The sequence below is a fragment of the Coregonus clupeaformis genome, unplaced genomic scaffold, assembly GCF_020615455.1.
Source record: "Coregonus clupeaformis isolate EN_2021a unplaced genomic scaffold, ASM2061545v1 scaf0312, whole genome shotgun sequence".
Taxonomy (NCBI): Eukaryota; Metazoa; Chordata; class Actinopteri; order Salmoniformes; family Salmonidae; genus Coregonus; species Coregonus clupeaformis.
The window spans coordinates 403,490-424,413 of NW_025533767.1; the positions used below are offsets into that span (position 1 = coordinate 403,490).

The window sequence follows — 20,924 nt, forward strand, 5'->3', positions numbered from 1 at the left end:
CAAGTGAAGACACTTCAGGCTGAGGAGTAAGTTTCACACATCCCCATGTGTTTCACATAAGCACACACACCCACCCACCCACACCAGTTACTGGCCAGTTACAACAACCTGACTGAGAGAGACCAGCTACAGACCAGCTACTGGCCAGTTACAACAACCTGACTGAGGAGAGAGACCAGCTACAGACCAGCTACTGGCCAGTTACAACAACCTGACTGAGGAGAGAGACCAGCTACAGACCAGCTACTGGCCAGTTACAACAACCTGACTGAGGAGAGAGACCAGCTACAGACCAGCTACTGTAATACAGTATGTTGTAATTTAACATTCATACAGAGTTCACATTCATACATTACAATATATTATAGCTTAATTAGTCTGAAAATACAAAAAAAAGTGAGAAGTAAGGTCATATAGTTGTTAAGGACTAATGGAATCACTATGGTATGGAGTGACATCTAGTTGTTAAGGACTAATGGAATCACTATGGTATGGACTGACATCTAGTTGTTAAGGACTAATGGAATCACTATGGTATGGACTGACATCTAGTTGTTAAGGACTAATGGAATCACTATGGTATGGAGTGACATCTAGTTGTTAAGGACTAATGGAATCACTATGGTATGGACTGACATCTAGTTGTTAAGGACTAATGGAATCACTATGGTATGGACTGACATCTAGTTGTTAAGGACTAATGGAATCACTATGGTATGGAGTGACATCTAGTTGTTAAGGACTAATGGAATCACTATGGTATGGACTGACATCTAGTTGTTAAGGACTAATGGAATCACTATGGTATGGAGTGACATCTAGTTGTTAAGGACTAATGGAATCACTATGGTATGGAGTGACATCTAGTTGTTGTGTGGTGTTCGGGTCTGTGGGACCCATTTTCAATGTTTACTAAAATAAAAATGATACAATTAATTATTTTTTTCAACCTGAGACTCATTGGCTTTGGCTCATTTTCTGTGAAGAACATGTTAAAGAACACATTTTCATTGAGTGCACACTGTGCACCCCCCTACACATTTATATTACATATGTGGTGTTTTGGTCCACTGGACCCGACGGTAATAAAAGTGTGGAAATGTGTGTGTGTGTGTAGGTGAAAACAAGCAAAAATGAAAGAAAAAGGTTTGCTGTGTGCCTTCACTCTGTCTTCCTCCTCCCTGAGCCTGCTGTTTCAACATAGCACCAAGAACCTGCCTTTCTCCCTGCCTGTCTCCCTGTCTGCCTGCCTGTCTCCCTGCCTGTCTGCCTGTCTCCCTGCCTGTCAGCCTGTCTCCCACTTTTCTCGCACTCTTTACCCATTGTAGTGTGTGAAACTACACAATATCTTGCGGGAAGATATTTCCTGCATTACTTTTGACCAGGGCCCAAAGGACAGATACGTATTTTATATCACACTGTAGTTCTGATCTCTCAAAGCAAGGATCACAATTCAGACTTGACTTTACATGGCTTGTGGGACCAGTAGTTTGTCAATATTGTTGACACACAAAAAAAAGAATGTCGACATCGTCAACGGAAAATGTAGTAACTACGGTAACTGGTGCCCTTGGCCTTGTGTAAGTCACTGAACACGGTGTACAATGTATACATCACAACCAGTCTGTGTCCCAAATGGCACCCTATCCTCTTTAAAGTGCACTACTTTTGAACAGGGCACATAGGGCTTTGGTAGAAAGTACTGCACTATGGAAGGAATAGGGTGTCATTTGGGATGCATCGCATTCAGGAACTTCTTTTATTTTCAGCCCGCTCTAAAGAAGAGAGAAACCAGTTAGAGGCCTGTTACAACACCACTGGACTGGCACAAGACAGAGACCAGCCAGATACCAGTAGTGGTATCACTGACCTTTATACAGAGAGAGACCAGTTGCAGAAGGAGATAGACCAGCGTCGGAAGCACATGAACCAGCTAGAGAGGGGAAAAGGCCAGTTACTGAGGGACAGAGACCAGTCAGAGAAAACAGAAGACAAAAACCAGTTAAATGAGTGTTACAATGCCCCAAATAAAGACAGGGACATGTTGAGAGACAGGGTCAGTGTTCTGACCAATGAGAAGGTGGCGCTGGGGAAGTGGCTCTCTGAGCTTGGTAAGTAGTCAAGTCAGTCACTAAGACTAGACGTAACATAGTAAATGTAAATCTGTGACATTCAGATTACTATGATATGTTACGTTTGGTGTTGTTACATAATACAGAAGGTTATTTAAGACAAAAATAAAAGGAGGGAGGATGGGTGGCCGTATGATGCAAATGTCTAGCAACCCAAAGGTTGTGTGTTCGAATCACATCATGGGCAAATTTAGTATTTTATCTTCTTTATTTATTTATTTTATTTTTTTTTTTTTTGGGGGGGGGGGATGGATCAGCTTAATATTGCAGATAGATTGTATCTTCTATCAATGTAATTGTCTGCATCACTTCCAATCCCCCATGTTTTTGATATATATACTCCCCTTTATTACTTTTCAACCCGGCCATCCTTTCCCTACTTGGAGTAAATTAGTGAACAACAATGCCCAGGCCTCTACTTCCGGTCTATACTTAACTATCTACACCTTATCGACACAGTTAATTTTACAATAATTATATAATATATATATATATATATATATATATATATATATATATATATATATATATATATATATATTTATTTATTTATTTTACTCATGAACTTCTTCTACTCTCAACCTCTCCGATCATTTTCATGATGTCCATCCGGTTTGCTTCTATATGCCATATCTTTCTAACTGTGCGCTTTCCCAAAAGCTCCCAACATACAACCTATATACTTATTATGGACACAGTATGCTTACATTATTAGCTATCTTTGTTATTATTTGTTGTTATTTGTTATTTGTCCCATCCTTCAACTCCATTCAATACCTCCCATCTATCTCTTAACACCATCCATATAGGATTTCTATTTGCCATATATATTTCAACCGTACTGTGATGTTTTACAAAAGTTCTGAATCTTTCTATTCTCATTGTTTCTACAGATTGTGAATCACATCATGGGCAACGTTAGTATTTTAACTTCTTAGCAACTTTCCAAATACTTACTACTTTTTAGCTACTTTGTAACTATATAATTAGCATGTTATCTAACTATTTCCCTAACCTTAACCCTAACCGTAACCCCAAACCCTAACCTTAATCCCTAACCCCTAGCCTAGATTATCTTAGCAACCTAGCCACCTAGCTAACGTTATCCACAACAAAGTGAAATTCATAACATATCATACGAAATGGATAATGGACATCCACAAATTAATACATACCATGTGGAACGTAACATATCATACTAAATGGAGGGAGCCAGATTTACGTTTAACATGTTAAGTCTGTTCCTGAGTCCAGGGTGGACACTGTGTGCACTTGGACACTGTGTGCAGAGCACATCAATCATGGATTCACCAATAGTTAAATGACAATGTAAAAAAATATCTTTTGTACAATACACACCTTTTACATATTTCACATATTAGGTATATTTCTTCAATTGTCGGAAAATCTGGAAAACTTGTCCAGAAGGTTGGAGGCTGTTGGGATGCAGTTGTTACTTCCTGTCTACTGAGATGAAAACCTGGGAGGAGAGCAGACTGGATTGTCTGAAGAGAGGAGCAGACCTGGTGATCATAAACAGCAAGGAGGAACAGGTGTGAGTGTGAGTGAGTGAGTGAATGTGTGAGTGAGTGAGTGAGTGAGTGAGTGAGTGAGTGAGTGAGTGAGTGAGTGAGTGAGTGAGTGAGTGAGTGAGTGAGTGAGTGAGTGAGTGAGTGAGTGAGTGAGTGAGTGAGTGAGTGAGTGAGTGAGTGAGTGAGTGAGTATCAAACATCCCTTGGTCAGTAATGTATCTTCCAGTATGTAACTTATGTAGCCTATTGCAGTTGACAATATGAGTATCTTTCTCACCAACAGGAGTTGACCTCGATAAGAGAGCCTGGATTGGTCTGACTGACTCTGTTACTGAGGGGACCTGGAAAAGGGTGGACGGAACACCACTGACCACCCCAAGGTAAGCGATTACTGCTCTAATAACACTGACCACCCCAAGGTAAGAGACTACTGCTCTATAATAACACTGACCACCCCAAGGTAAGAGACTACTGCTCTAATAACACTGACCACCCCAAGGTAAGAGACTACTGCTCTAATAACACTGACCACCCCAAGGTAAGAGACTACTGCTCTATAATAACACTGACCACCCCAAGGTAAGAGACTACTGCTCTATAATAACACTGACCACCCCAAGGTAAGAGATTATTGCTCTAATAACACTGACCACCCCAAGGAAAGAGACTACTGCTCTATAATAACACTGACCACCCCAAGGAAAGAGTCTACTGCTCTATAATAACACTGACCACCCCAAGGTAAGAGACTACTGCTCTAATAACACTGACCACCCCAAGGTAAGAGACTACTGCTCTAATAACACTGAACAACCCAAGGTAAGAGACTACTGCTCTATAATAACATTGACCACCCCAAGGTAAGAGAATACTGCTCTATAATAACACTGACCACCCCAAGGTAAGAGACTACTGCTCTAATAACACTGACCACCACAAGGTAAGAGATTACTGCTCTAATAACACTGACCACCCCAAGGAAAGAGACTACTGCTCTATAATAACACTGACCACCCCAAGGTAAGAGACTACTGCTCTAATAACATTGACCACCCCTAGCTAAGAGACTACTGCTCTATAATAACACTGACCACCCCAAGGTAAGAGACTACTGCTCTAATAACACTGACCACCCCAAGGTAAGAGACTACTGCTCTATAATAACACTGACCACCCCAAGGTAAGAGACTACTGCTCTAATAACACTGACCACCCCAAGGTAAGAGACTACTGCTCTAATAACACTGACCACCCCAAGGTAAGAGACTACTGCTCTATAATAACACTGACCACCCCAAGGTAAGAGACTACTGCTCTAAAATAACACTGACCACCCCAAGGTAAGAGACTACTGCTCTATAATAACACTGACCACCCCAAGGTAAGAGACTACTGCTCTATAATAACACTGACCACCCCAAGGTAAGAGACTACTGCTCTATAATAACACTGACCACCCCAAGGTAAGAGATTACTGCTCTAATAACACTGACCACCCCAAGGTAAGAGACTACTGCTCTATAATAACACTGACCACCCCAAGGTAAGAGACTACTGCTCTATAATAACACTGACCACAGTGTAAGGAGTAGGACTGATTCTCTGTGTTGTTCATACTCTAGGTTCTGAGAGAGAGGCAAGTCTAACTCTGTTGTTTCTACTGCAGGTATTGGAGGAGTGGAGAGTATAATGGTGGTGGAGTGGAGAACTGTTTGGTGGTACCTTACAGTTCATCAGGCCAAGGAGAATGGTGGGACTATGGGTGATCCATTCCAGAATACTCAATCTGTGAAAAAGGCTCTTTGTAGTCACTGCTGTTTAATGAACTCTGAAGACTGATTATATATTTTGGTAGAATGGCACTCTGAACTAGACGTAGGAGAGAAAGGCTGACACACACACACACACACACACGGAAGCATGCACTCACGCATGCACGCACACAAAACTAAGTAGGTATATATCACTCAATAGCTGTTGTCAATGTTAAGATGTACAGTTCATTATGTAACATTGCATGTAGGCTCTACAAAAATATCTCTCTCTACCTCACTCTCTCCCTCTGCCTCTTTTAATTAGCAACATGTCATGTGATTTGCCATGTGGGTTTCTGATAAGTTTATTCATTATTTTCATAAATCACTTTTATAACAAGAAAAACAAAAGCACAGATTAATAAATAAAGGAACAATGTCCTCTGAGGTCTGCCAGCTTCCTGATTGAATGTGATTGGATCTTTAAAAAAAAGTGTGACCTGCAGTTGGACACAAGCAGAGGGCAGAACAGAACTTAGAGGACACACACTGTTCGCAGGCAGACCCGCACGCACCCACCAACGCATGCACGTCTGTGAAGTTCCCCTTTAAAACCTCTGATAATGGTGCAAATGCATATCAGAGCAGCTACTCAACTACTTGTCATTGAAGTTAGAATCATTCAGTAGATATTACCATTGCGAGTCAGTTAGAAAGGTAATCATAAGTAAGTTAACACTATAAGAGGTCAGACAGACTGAATTAGTTGATTAATTGATTGATTGGGGTAATCATTGATATTCGGTACAGTTAGTTAAGATGGCCAGCTACATCAACAAACAGGTGATTGAATTAAACAAAGTTACTGAAGAAAACCGGAACAGAGCAACAAGGAGCGTGAAGACTGACACCCATCTCTCAGGTACAAAGAATGATCTCTATCTTTCTCTCTCTCACACGTGGATGCAGGCAGTTATGAACGCACTAACGGAACGCACGCACGCACACACACACACACACACACACACACACACACACACACACACACACACACACACACACTAATACCACATAATAGAAAAACACTTGTACATATTTTTTGGTTCTGTCTTCTGTTTGGTTCAGTTGGTACAGAGCGTGTGGTTCAAAACATGCTGGGTCACGTACACTAAAATGTATCAATTCAAAGTATTTTTTTACTACACTTATTGAAACTATTTAAAGGCGATCAATTGAAAATAACCTTTTTAACAACAACACAGGGGACACCCCGCCACTGTTTGGTAAACAGCTGAAGGACAGGGCTGGAAAAATTGTACCACTCTCAAATTCATAGAGAGAGATATGTATGCAAGGACTGACCATCCACGAGATCAAAACGATAGTTTTAACCATCTGAGGCTATATGGTGTTTGTTTACAATTTCATCGTGAAACAAGCGTATATTTTGTGTCGTGATGGGGTTAGACTGTCACGCCCTGACTCAGGGGATGCTTAAATGTTGAGTCAGGGTGTGTACATTCTTTGTTGTGCGTTTTCTATGTTTGTATTCTAGTATGTGTAGTTCTATGTTGGCCGGTGTGGTTCCCAATCAGAGGCAGCTGTTACTCGTTGTCTCTGATTGGGGACCATACTTAGGCAGCCTATTGGCACTAGTGGGTTGTGGGATCTTGTTCCGGTTAAGGTTAGTTGTGTATTCTACCTTAGGACTTCACGTTTCGTTTCATTTATTGTTTTGTCGTTGTGTTTATTAAGTTAAATAAACATGTACGTATATCACGCTGCGCCTTGGTCTGACCTGTCATTAAACGAACGTGACATAGACGGTTAAACTAAGCTCATGAGGCATTTACAGTATAAGTTACATTCTTCAAGAATCAATGGGGAAATATTGTTCATTTTAAAGCATTTTTTTAAATATATATAAAAATCACAGATTGCACATTTAAATCATGCTACAGTGAGGGAAAAAAGTATTTGATCCCCTGCTGATTTTGTACGTTTGCCCACTGACAAAGAAATTATCAGTCTATAATTGTAATGGTAGGTTCATTTGAACAGTGAGAGACAGAATAGCAACAAAAAAATCCATAAAAACGCATGTCAAAAATGTTATAAATTGATTTGCATTTTAATGAGGGAAATAAGTATTTGACCCCCTCTCAATCATAAAAGATTTCTGGCTCCCAGGTGTCTTTTATACAGGTAACAAGCTGAGATTAGGAGCACACTCTTAAAAGGAGTGCTCCTAATCTCAGTTTGTTACCTGTATAAAAGACACCTGTCCACAGAAGCAATCAATCAATCAGATTCCAAACTCTCCACCATGGCCAAGACCAAAGAGCTCTCCAAGGATGTCAGGGACAAGATTGTAGACCTACACAAGGCTGGAATGGGCTACAAGACCATCGCCAAGCAGCTTGGTGAGAAGGTGACAACAGTTGGTGCGATTATTCGCAAATGGAAGAAACAAAATAACAGTCAAACTCCCTCGGCCTGGGGCACCATGCAAGATCTCACCTCGAGTTGCAATGATCATGAGAACGGTGAGGAATCAGCCCAGAACTACACGGGAGGATCTTGTCAATGATCTCAAGGCAGCTGGGACCATAGTCACCAAGAAAACAATTGGTAACACACTACGCCGTGAAGGACTGAAATCCTGCAGCGCCCGCAAGGTCGCCCTGCTCAAGAAAGCACATATACAGGGCCGTCTCAAGTTTGCCAATGGACATCTGAATGATTCAGAGGAGAACTGGGTGAAAGTGTTGTGGTCAGATGAGACCAAAACCGAGCTCTTTGGCATTTACTCAACTCGCTGTGTTTGGAGGAGGAGGAATGCTGCCTATGACCCCAACAACACCATCCCCACCGTCAAACATGGAGGTGGAAATATTATGTTTTGTGGGTGTTTTTCTGCTAAGGGGACAGGACAACTTCACTGCATCAAAGGGACGATGGACGGGGCCATGTACCGTCAAATCTTGGGTGAGAACCTCCATCCCTCGGCCAGGGCATAGATGGGTATTCCAGCATGACAATGACCCAAAACACACGGCCAAGGCAACAAAGGAGTGGCTCAAGAAGAAGCACATTAAGGTCCTGGAGGGGCCTAGCCAGTCTCCAGACCTTAATCCCATAGAAAACCTGTGGAGGGAGCTGAAAGTTCGAGTTGCCAAACGTCATCCTCGAAACCTTAATGACTTGGAGAAGATCTGCAAAGAGGAGTGGAACAAAATCCCTCCTGAAATGTGTGCAAACCTGGTGGCCAACTACAAGAAACGTCTGACCTCTGTGATTGCCAACAAGGATTTTGCCACCAAGTACTATGTCATGTTTTGCAGAGGGGTCAAATACTTATTTCCCTCATTAAAATGCAAATCAATTTATAACATTTTTGACATGTGTTTTTATGGATTTTTTTGTTGTTATTCTGTCTCTCACTGTTCAAATAAACCTACCATTAAAATCATAGACTGATGATGTCTTTGTCAGTGGGCAAACGTACAAAATCAGCAGGGAATCAAATACTTTTTTCCCTCACTGTATATTGTGTAATTTTTGGTAATGTATTCCAGTACCTTCCTGTTTATCATATTTGAGATGACTGCAAGCTTGAGCAAACTGTTGCTGCCAACCCTCAATCTCAATATAGTCCCAAATGCTTCCCTATTAGCACAGTTGCTTTGACCAGGGCCCATAGGGCTCTGTTCAAACGTAGTGCACCATATATGGAATAGGGGGCCATTTGGGACTTCCCCTTTTCTAATGCACTATTTTTTACCAAGGCTCATGGAGCAGATATACTGTATATATTGTATTATCACATTGTAGTTAAGTAATGACAAAGCAAGTATCACAATTCCAGAAATGTTTCAATATTCTTGACACACAAAAACACACCCGTTGTAATGATGTAGTACAAAGAAATGTGCACCCTGTTCACAACGGTCTATTATTTTGTGGCGCGTGAGTTTCAAGTTTGGGGAAGTTTACCCTAGCATTTCTACTGATCTGCGAGCCAGTTATGATTTTCATGTTTATTTTCGTGGAAGAGTTTAATTTCAATAACGTTTTGGTTTCTCAAAATCAACCAGCCTCTGCCATATGGACACATTGATACACCTTGATCCATTGGGGCTTAATAAATTAGCGCATGGAACTAAGCAACATAGCCTATAGGCCAATGTAGCAGTAGGCCTATAACTTCCATTGTCAACTAAGTAAAAATGCATAAACCCCACAAATAAAAACAGAAAATATCCTGATGAAAATGCAGGTTCTTTCAATCTCATTCTCCTCTTTACTCTACCTGTCTGCCTCCCTTTCGGTCTTGACTTGCGCTGTCACTAGTGAAGTGCAACGTTGTATCAAATCAATCAGCTATTGAAGGGCAACATTGTATCAAATCAATCAACTGGGTCCGGCCCAATGACTGTATATATAAAGGTCAGGCCGGAAGCTGACGATAGCAAACTTGCAACATTTAATTAACTAGCCTATTCCGGGCCCTCAGAGTTTTTTGTGCCAGTGAGCTCGGGACAGACACAGCTGTTTTCACGCAAACGTAGATGTGTTCAGGTATTTTATATGCTATCTTCAGAACATTTTGCTGTTTCACACCGTGGACTGGTGTTTATCAAAAGGGACAGTGTTGGAAAGATTTTTCAAATACTTTGAGGAACTAACATTCACAATTGAAATAAAAAAATACTGACTTCGTTGACTTACTGTGTGTGGTGAAAACAATTATACTGAGAAACTCAGCTTATTAGTGATGGTGAGTTAAGGCAATCAGAAATCAGACATCCCCAAATGGCACTTACCTACACTTGCACGCAGCAGGACAGTTAGCCTACTTCTATGCTTCCATTCAGTCACAAGATCATTAGTGAGGTTAGGCACTGATGTTAGGCGATTAGGCCTGGCTCGCAGTCAGCATTCCAATTCATCCCAAAGGTGTTAATTTGGGTTGAGGTCAGGGCTCTGTGCAGGCTAGTCAAGTTCTTCCACACCTGTCTCGACAAACCATTTCTGTATGGACCTCGCTTTCTGCCCAGGGGCATTGTCATGCTAAAACAGCAAATAGTGCCCCAAACTTTTGCCACAAAGTTGGAAGCACAGAACCGTCTAGAATGTCATAGTATGCTGTAGCGTTAAGATTTGCCTTCACTGGAACTAAGGGGCCTAGCCCGAACCATAAAAAAAACATCCCAGACCATTATTCCTCCTCCACCCAACTTTACAGTTGGCACTATGTATTCGGGCAGTTAGCGTTCTCCTGTTATCCGCCAAACCCAGATTTGTCCGCCGGACTGCTAGATGGTGAAGCGTGATTCATCACTCCAGAGAACACGTTTCCACTGCTCCAGAGTCCAATGACGGCGAGCTTTACACCACTCTAGCCGACGCTTGGCATTGTGCATGGTGATGGCTTCTGTGCGGCTGCTCGGCCATGGAAACTCATTTCATGAAGATCCCAACTAACAGTTATTGTACTGATGTTGCTTCCAGAGGCAGTTGGAACTCGGCAGTGAGTGTTACAACCGAGGATAGATTATTTTTACACGCTTCAGAACTCTGCGGTCCCGTTCTGTGAGCTTGTGTGGCCTACCACTTCACAGCTGAGCTGTTGTTGCTCCTATACATTTCACTTCACAATAACAGCACTCACAGTTGACCGGGGCAGCTCTAACAGGGCAGAAATTTGACTGACTTGTTGGAAAGGTGGCATCTTATGACGGTGCCACATTGAAAGTCACTGAGCTCTTAAGTAAGGCCATTCGACTGCCAATGTTTTCTATGGAGATTGCATGGCTGTGTGCTGTTTGGAGATTTATCGCAGTGTCCCCCTGTCTATGAGGTGGTAGCCGTGTTGCCCTCGTTTTGCTAAACACAAGTGCTAAGTCCTCATACTCAGGGGGAATGCGCATTGCGGGCACTTGGTTCGGACTCTCTCTCCTCCTCTCTCTAGCGCCAGCACCCCCGAGCTCCATGGGAATCGGCTCGGAGGTGCTGGAGGGTGGAATGGACGACCCCCACTCGGGACGTCCGCGGGTAGCCAGCAGGGTGTCGAGACGGATGGAGATGTCCACCAACTGGTCGAAGGATAGGTTGGTGTCCCTGCAGGCCAGCTCACGACGAACGTCCTCTCGTAGGCTACACCGGTAATGGTCGATGAGGGACCTCTCATTCCACCCCGCATCCGCCGCTAGAGTCCGGAACTCCAGGGCGAACTCCTGTGCGCTCCTCTTCCCCTGTCGGAGGAGGAACAGACGCTCCCCCGCCGCCTTTCCCTCAGGTGGGTGATCGAAGACAGCCCTGAAGCGGCGGGAGAACTCCGCGTAGGTGATGGTAGCGGCGTCTATTCCCCTCCATTCGGCGTTGGCCCACTCCAACGCCTTGCCGGATAGACAGGAGATGAGGGCAGAGACGCTCTCGTATCCCGAGGGCGCTGGGTGTAGGGTAGCCAGGTAAAGTTCCACCTGCAGGAGGAACCCCTGACACCCGGCTGCAGAACCGTCATATGCCCTCGGGAGCGAGAGCCGAATGCCCCTGGGTTCCGGTGCTGAGAGAGGAGGACTGGCCGTTGGTGATGGGATGGTGTAAGAAGACGTGGGCACCTCCCCAGTAACCAACCGGCGCAGAGTGTTGGACACCTCGTCCATGGCGGACCCAAGTTGCCGGATCATGGTGTCCTGATAGCTGATCCGTTCCTCCAGCGACTTGGGTGTCGCAGCTGCTCCTGCTGACTCCATAGTTGGTGTGTTGTTCTGTCAGATGAACCGATGTGGATGTGGTGGAGGAGTCAGGCGCAGGACACAGAGGCTTCGTCCAACAGACTTTACTAGTCAAAAGTGCAAAAATACAATAAACGGCCTCGAAAACAAACAGAGGCGAGTGAATACGTAAACCATGCGTAAACACTAAACAAACAAACAGAGCGTCAACACGCAGCTCCGAAATACAGGCAGACAACAACACACAATCTAACCAATACAAAACAGGGAACTTATAGGACACGTAATCAGAACACAAACAGACACAGGTGTACAAGACAGACCAAAGCAATCACACCACGAAACATTCAACGGTGGCAGCTAGTACTCCGGGGACGGCGAACGCCGAAGCCTGCCCGAACCAGGAGGAGGAGCAGTCTCGGCCGAAACCGTGACACTGCCGCCTCTAGGTGAGCATTTTCTAGTTTGCTTATGACCATGTACAGCTCCTTGAGTGAGGTCTTAGTGCCAGCATCGGTTTGTGGTGGTGAATACACAGCTACGAAAAATCTAGATGAAAACTCTCTTGGTAAATATTATGGTCTACAGCTTATCATGAAGTATTCTAACTCAGGCGAGCAGAACCTCGAGACTTCCTTGATAACACCAGATGTTGTTAACAAAGTGACACACACCCCCTCCCCTGAACTTCCCCACCACCACCGTTCTGTCCTGCCGGTGTACAGAAAAAACAGCTAGATTCATATTTACCATGTCCTTGTTCAGCCACGACTCTGGGCATACTTCTATTTCACTGTACAGCCTTACCTATGGATTGTGGATCAATGAAAGGGGGTGTCAGTCTACTCAGTTACACACACAGAACAAAACTGTGAAGAGTTTACACAAATATTAGGATTGTGGGTTAGTTAGATCACAAACATGTCTAAACTACAGTTGTTGAGTGAAAACAGAAAGAAGACAAAGAGTGTGTCAGAAGATGGGAACAACAAGCAGGATCATGTGGAAATCACTGTTACGAAATCAAAGCATCTCTGAATCATCCATGCTTTGGGTTTCAGATAAATAGAAGCATGATTTACTTTTTTTATATGTTCAGTGTAGGAGGAAATTGAATTGTGGAAGAGCCACAACTAATGTTTCCTCATAGTGACGCAAGAAAACATACCGATTTCCTCTCCTCACCAAGTTAAAGTGTGCAGAGGGGGTCTTCATAAGGTGATGCTGTAAAGGTTGTGATGTTGCAGTTTCTGTGTATGTGTGTATAACTTTATTTCCACCTGAGAGCAAGATGCCCCATGAAACTGATCCTAGCTTGAAAATTACAACGGTTAAGACAACAGCGTCACAATAATGCAGGGTTGCTAAACCCAGAAGCACAACATCGCAAGACTTCCTGGAACACTTGCGTAACAGACCAAACAGACCAGGCCGGCGTTTGGGGAAATCAATGAGAGATGTGAAAAATTCTTCCTTAGTTGTTAATTTTCTCAAAATCTAAAGGCACAACCTAGATTCAAGCCAATGTCTTAATTAGTTCTACATGTTATTACTCCAACCTCATGAATGTGACAAAAGCAACTTTATATGTTCTGTACATGGGCACGTCGGCGCAAGATGACCATTAGACCCAATGACGTGTTTCTGCGCATGAGCTTCTCTAGCCAACGTCGCCATGACATCGCCTACAAATGTGATCAGGGATTTCTATTGGAGTCGCAATTTTAGCATATCTTCATACTGCACTGTCTTAGCTACCGCTCTGAATCAACCATGGGACCAGCTCAAGCATTGTAGCAATGCTGCCTAGGCAGAAGGCAAGCAATCCGAGCAATTTTGACAAAAACAATGGATATATATTTTTGTTGTGCAAAATTGGTAGAATCTTAATTCAAATGATTCACAGCTGTAATTGCAGCAAAAGCTGCTTCCACCAAGTATTAAATCAGGGGGGTGTGGAGACTTATCCAATTATGATATTTCAGTGTTCTTTGTTCTATAACTTTCTTTCACTTTGAAAATGTGGAGTAGGTTGTGTAGATCTGTAGAAAATAATTAGAATTAAACCCTTTTAAGATGTCATTTTAAGGCTCAAAATGTGAGAAAAAAAATCAAGGGGGTGTAGACCTTCTATAAGAACTGTCCTGTAGCATAGTAGGTCTATAATATGTTACACCAGAAACACCTCCTCAGTCATTTATTATCTGAAGAACTCAACAGCACTGTAGGCAGGATATATGCTTTGATTGAAATAAAATAGGCCTACAAGAAAGGCTAATAGTTATGTTAACACCATCTGGGTTGATTACCTCACAAAACAGTAATTCAAGAAGATCTAAATGCATATTCCCATGAAAATGATTGTGAAGATTGGAATGCAGTTTGGACATTTCACCAGTAAAATGTGAATAATTATCATTCCAGATTGACAGTGATGTTTGCCTGTTTTGAAATTAGGTATGCCTAACTTGGTGTTTTGAGGTTATTAAAACATTATAACTTTTTATTGAGACAGTATGTGTGTGTGTAGGTAGACGTTTCAATTGGAGGATGCATTTTATGTATATTCTATAAAGATATTCAAAGACGACATCAGTTGGTACAAATTATGAGAAATTATGACATCATTATTTTTTTCAATGCTCTTAAATGATAACTTCATAATATAGCCTAATGTCAACAAACTTCTATCTCATGAGATATGGCTGGCTTGTGGCTTGTGTGGATATTTTAGTGGGCTGTATGGTGGTTAGCTAGTCTAGACTACCTGTGTTCTTTGTTTGTAAAATCAGGATGTGCCGCAACAAAAAGTGAGCATGAGAGGGGGGTGACCTGGGAGAGAGGGGAGCTCCCCCCTCCTGGTCAATACCTTTTAGTTTTAAAGTTAATTTCCTGAAATTGTACACATTTTGCCATAAGGAGTAGAGAAAATGTTGCCGTTTTAAAGCAAGCTTTCTGCTATTCTAATCATTTTGCCATGGACTGGAGAGACATTTTTGCATTTTTAAAGCACATTTCCTGCAATTCTACACATTTTGTCAAGACTTATGACATGTTAATGATACATGAGTGAGAGTGACAAAATAAGTAAATGGGGACCCTCTGGAGGCCAGGGCCCCTGGGAACATATCCTATGTGCCCGGTCGGTATTCGGCCATGATTGCAAAGAGTTTAGAAAGCTGGCTAGACTAACTGACAATCTAAAAATTGTTAGCTGACAAGGCTAGTAGAGTGACTGACATAACAAGAGAAAAACTGCTGATGCACAACCTAATTTCCAAATTGCATATTGTGTATTCACATTGTGTATTCTACTAAGTTGAAAGCCTGACTGAGTGGATGCTTTCTCAGATCTGTATTCAAACAGTTTTAATGAGTTGTCATTTTTTGGGATCTGTATTCAAAAAGTTGTAGTGACCTCTAAATAAACGATTTCTTCCCCCGGAAAAATTGTTCCTTCCACAAAGTATAATTACAACTATAGATATCTCAGGTCTGACACATACACACACACACACACACACACACACACACACAAAGACTTACACATGACACAAAAACACTGAAAAATGCTAATTGATAGCAAGTCCCAGTGGAAGTTTTTTATAATGATTTTACCTTGAATGTAAATATGCAAATAGCTGTATGTTTTCAGTGTCTTTTAATGTAATTATGTGGTTCTAACATGTCATACTGATATGGTAACCTCCTCTAAAACAACATTGAGAAACAGTCCTCTTGTAGCTGGTCATGTACAAACCCCACCCTCTTCAACATGTGTTTGTGTGTGTGTGTGGGTATGTGTGAATGGGTACGTTGTGTATGTGTGTTCTCACATCAGTGTGTATCTCCTCAGGACCTGAGGATTCAGGGAGAAGACTCTACAGGATGGTTGCTGTGAGCTTTGGGATGCTGTGTGTTCTACAAGTCACGCTCAACATCTCTCTGAGACTAGTCTGTGAGTGTATTGTTATCTAATCATTACACTATATCAGTTTTTCACAAGGTCCCAAATTCAGATGAATGTTGTTATCTGCATGGCGCTTGCAACACCAGGGTTATGGGTTTGATTCCCACGGAGGGCCAGAGGGGCCAGTATGAAAATGTATACACTCACTAACTGTAAGTCGCTCTGGATAAGAGTGTCTGCTAAATGACTCAAATGTCAATGTAAATCTGTGTAAGAACATTTTTAAGGAACTAGCAAACCTAATCCAAGATATTCTGTCCACTTTTAAAAGACTGTGTAGACCGTCAGTTTTTAATGTACAGTAGCAGTATGAAATTGCGTTTTCCCCAGTAGCTATATGTTTCAATCCTTTCTAGATAACAGAGGCATGGGAGATAAAACCAATGTGACTGCAGAGAAAGACCAGCTACAGACCAGTTTTAATACCCTGGCTAAAGAGAAAGACCAGCTACAGACCAGTTACAACACCCTGACTGAAGAGAGAGACCAACAAAAGAGGGAGAACAATGATCTCATGGCAAAGTTCTCTAATCTGAGTGAGATCACCTAATCAATTATCATAACATCACATTCCTAAAATGCAGTCAACTTGTATTTGTATTGTTCAATAATAGGTGCAGAATAATAATTCATGTTTTTGTCTTGTAGAACAAACTGCTGAAGGTTGGCAGAAGTTTGAATCCAGTTGGTACTTCATCTCTACTGAGACTAAAACCTGGAGGGAGAGTAGCCGGGACTGTCAGGAGAGAGGAGCAGACCTGGTCATCATAAACAGTGATAAGGAACAGGTGAGAGAGCAAGAGAGAGAGAGAGAGATATGGGGGTGTTATGATCAAACATCCCTTGGTCAGTAATGTATCTTCCAGTATTTAACGCATTTATCCTATTGCAGTTGACAATATCAGTATCTTTATCAACAACAGGAGTTTCTCTTTGGCCTCAATAAGAGAGCCTGGATTGGTCTGACTGACTCTGTTACTGAGGGGACCTGGAAATGGGTGGACGGAACACCACTGACCATAAGGTGAGATTTGTCCATCCAGGTGTGATAGAGACTTTTTAGCAAATTACATATTGCTTCAAATCATGTTCATAAAAAATATTGTTTCCAGTCATAGTTGTCATTCCATGAGCACTAACAATATATCATAGTAACCAAGTAATATTTGCATGTGAAAATATCATTAAAAAAAATACAAATAAAGGTTTGGTTGTTGGTCCACGCTTGATAAGGGTATGCTCATTTTAAAGCTGAAAAAACATGTCTATAATTTAGAATTATGTTTTCGACCACAGTGTCTGACTATTTACTTTGACTCCTTTTTTAATTCAAATGTATTATTTGAACTGCCTCCCTTGTACTGCCTCTCTTGCACTGGCTATATGCACCCTCACTAGTCTCTACCCACATACTAACCATACTACACATACACACACACACAATGCACATGCATATTGACGCCACACACACACACACACACACACACACACACACACACACACACACACACACACACACACACACACACACACACACACACACACACACACACACACACACACACACACACAAACACGCACTGCTGCTACTCTGTTTATTTTCTCTCTTGATTGCCTAGTCACTTTTACCCTTACCTATAGGTACAAACAGTGCCTTCAGAAAGTAATGAAAAGCTGAAATGTCTTGAGTCAATAAGTTTCAACCCCTTTGTTATGGCAAGCCTAAATAAGTTCAGGAGTAAAAATGTGCTTTAAAAGTGACATAATAAGTGCATGGACTCACTGTGTGCAATAATAGTCTTTAACATGATTTTGAATGACTACATCATCTCAGTACCCCACACATACAATTATCTGTAAGGTCCCTCATTCGAGCAGTGAATTTCCAACACAGATTCAACCACAAATACCAGGGAAGTTTTCCAATGCCTAGCAAAGAAGGACTCCTATTGGTAGATGGGTAAAAACAAAAAAAGCAGACATTGAATATCCCTTTGAGCATGGTGAAGTTATTAATTACACTTTGGATGGAGTACCAATTCACCCAGTCACTACAAAGATACAGGCGTCCTTCCTAACTCAGTTGCCGGAGAGGAAGAAAACCATGAGGCCAATGGTGACATTAAAACAGTTACAGAGTTGAATGGCTGTGATAGGAGAAAACGGAGGAATCCTGTTTGCAATAAGGCACTAAAGTAACACTGCAAAAAATGCTAAAACGGTTCGGACGCTACAGACAGAAGTTGGCACATCAGTGTTACCGACTTCAGACGTGTCCCGTGACACTTGTGAGGGTTGTAGAGCAAAACGGAGAACACCATCATGTTCGTGAGAGTCTCCCCTTTCTATAGAGGGGTTTGCACAGACATTCTCATGGTCTGATAAACACCGCTGTAGCTTGGCCACCTTCCCATGCAAAAAAAAACAGATATCTTTAGCTGAAATTGACGGATTGTGATGGAGATTGTTTTATTACGTTACTTAGATTGAAGCACAGGTAAAATCTCGTAAAGATTTAAAAGGACAGAATGGAGCTGAGCACAGGCAAAATCCTAGAGGAAAATCTGCTTTCCACCAGACATTGGGAGATGAATTCACCTTTCAGCAAGACAATAACCTAAAACACAAGGCCAAATCTACACTGGAGTTGCTTACAAAGAAGACAGTGGATGTTCCTGAGTGGCCGAGTTATAGTTTTGACTTAAATCTGCTTGAAAATGTATGGCAAGACCTGAAAATGGTTGTCTAGCAATGATCAACAATGAAGTTGACAGAGCTTGAAGAATTTTTCAAAGAATAATAGGCAAATATTCCACAATCGAGGTGTGGAAAGCTCTTAATAAATGTACCCCAAAAGACCAAAGGTGATTCTAACATTTATTGACTCAGGGGGTTGAATAATTATCTAATCAAGATATATTAGTGTTTTTTTTAAATGTTAGAATACATTTTAGTATTTTGTGTAGATTGTTGTCAAAAAAATTACAATTAAATCAATCTTAATCCCACTTTGTAAAACAACAACATTTTTAAAAAGTCAAGCGGTGTGAATATTTTCTGAAGGCACTGTATTACCTCAATTACCTCAACTACATACCTCGTACCCCTGCACATTGACTCGGCACTGGTAGTCCTACATAGACTATTTTTATTTTGTTGTGTTACTATTTTCCTTTTTTTATTTAGCAAATTTTTTATTCATTTTTTATTACTTTTTAACTCTGCATTGTTGGAAAAGCACTAGTAAGTAAGCATTTCATGGTAAGGTCTACACCTGTTTTATTTGGCACATGTGACAAATACAATGTTTATTATTTAATTTTCTCTGTCTTGTTTACCCTGTAGTCACTGGTACCCACAGCAGCCTGATAATGGTGGTGACAACCCAGCAAATGGGGAGGAGGACTGTGTTGAGCTGAACACAGAAACATGGCTTCCTGTAAAGGCATGGAATGACCAATCATGTTTAGACAATCGTCACTGGATTTGTGAGAAAGTGGTTTAACAACACCATGACAACAGAGGAGGCTGGTGGTGGGAGGACAGCCACACATAAAGCACCCTACAGTGCATCTATCTCTCTCTCTATCTCTCTCTCTCTCCCACTCTCTCTCTCATAGCATTGCTAATGCATGTAGGCTGAACATCTCTCTGTAATCTGTAAAATAATTGTTTTAAGTAGAAACATGTTATGTGATTTGCCAAAGCTTGTGCTTTTTTCATGATCAATTATTAGCATAAATCTCTCTAATAAGAAGATGATCTAAGGCTCAGATTAAGTAAGAAAGGAACAATGTCCTAGCAGGGTTACCAGCTTCCTGATTTAATGTGATTGGATCGTTAAAACAATGAGACTTGCAGTTGGACACAGACGGACGGCAAAACAGTACTGAGAGGATACACGCAGGACGCAGGCAGACACACACAGGCAGACGTGGGAAGTCCCCCTTTTCTGATTAAGATGCAGACGTAGATTTCCCACACACACCTCTGAATAACTCTTCACACTGATGTCACACACATACAGCATAGATTAAAGAAAAGGCCCATATATAATAATATGCCATTTAGCAGACGCTTTTATCCAAAGCGACTTACAGTCATGCGTGCATACATTTTTGTGTACGGGTGGTCCCAGGGATCGAACCCACTACCCTGGCGTTACAAGCGCCGTGCTCTACCAGCTGAGCTACAGAGGACCACATATATGGCCCTACATCGGTGGCTGGCATAGAGAGATTAAGAGCCATAATGTGAACTACATTTGAAGGCTGGGGATGCCACAAACAGGCCTGGCAAAGTGATAGGATGAAAGGCTGCACTCATCACTACTTGTTGTCATGCAGCTATCATGTTATATCACTGTGTTTAGAATATCCTGTCATGTTTAACTTCCTGATTGAAGGTGATTGGATACTTACAACATTATATCAACTGTAGTGGACCACAAACAGAGACCAGAGGTACCAGGTAGAGACCAACTACATCAGATCTACTACTTGTCAGTGAAGTTACAATCATACAGTAGATATTACAATTAGAAGTTAGATAGAAAGGTAATCATACAGTAGATATTACCATTATGAGTCAGTTAGAAAGGTAATCATAAAGTTAGTTAAGATGGATGACTGAGTCAACAAGCAGGTTATTGCATTAAACGAGATTGTTGAAGAAAACAAGGTTATTGAAAAAAATCAGAACACAGCAATGAGTAGAGTGAAGACTGAGACCCATCGCTCACGTAAGAACTAAGAAAACTATCACACACTGACAAAGACTTACACAAATACATGACA

General features: G+C 41.7%; 1 protein-coding gene across 1 annotated transcript; it reads left to right on the forward strand.

Annotated features, from left to right (window-relative positions):
• The first annotated feature begins 6,095 nt into the window (after positions 1-6,095).
• On the forward strand, positions 6,096-20,003 carry LOC123484427 (CD209 antigen-like protein A). The gene is made up of 6 exons (XM_045214781.1): positions 6,096-6,340; positions 16,015-16,116; positions 16,485-16,664; positions 16,777-16,916; positions 17,052-17,152; positions 19,474-20,003. The coding sequence occupies exons 1-6, from the start codon at positions 6,238-6,240 to the stop codon at positions 19,631-19,633; spliced, it is 786 nt and encodes a 261-aa protein (XP_045070716.1). The 5' UTR covers positions 6,096-6,237; the 3' UTR covers positions 19,634-20,003.
• The last annotated feature ends 921 nt before the right edge of the window (positions 20,004-20,924 follow it).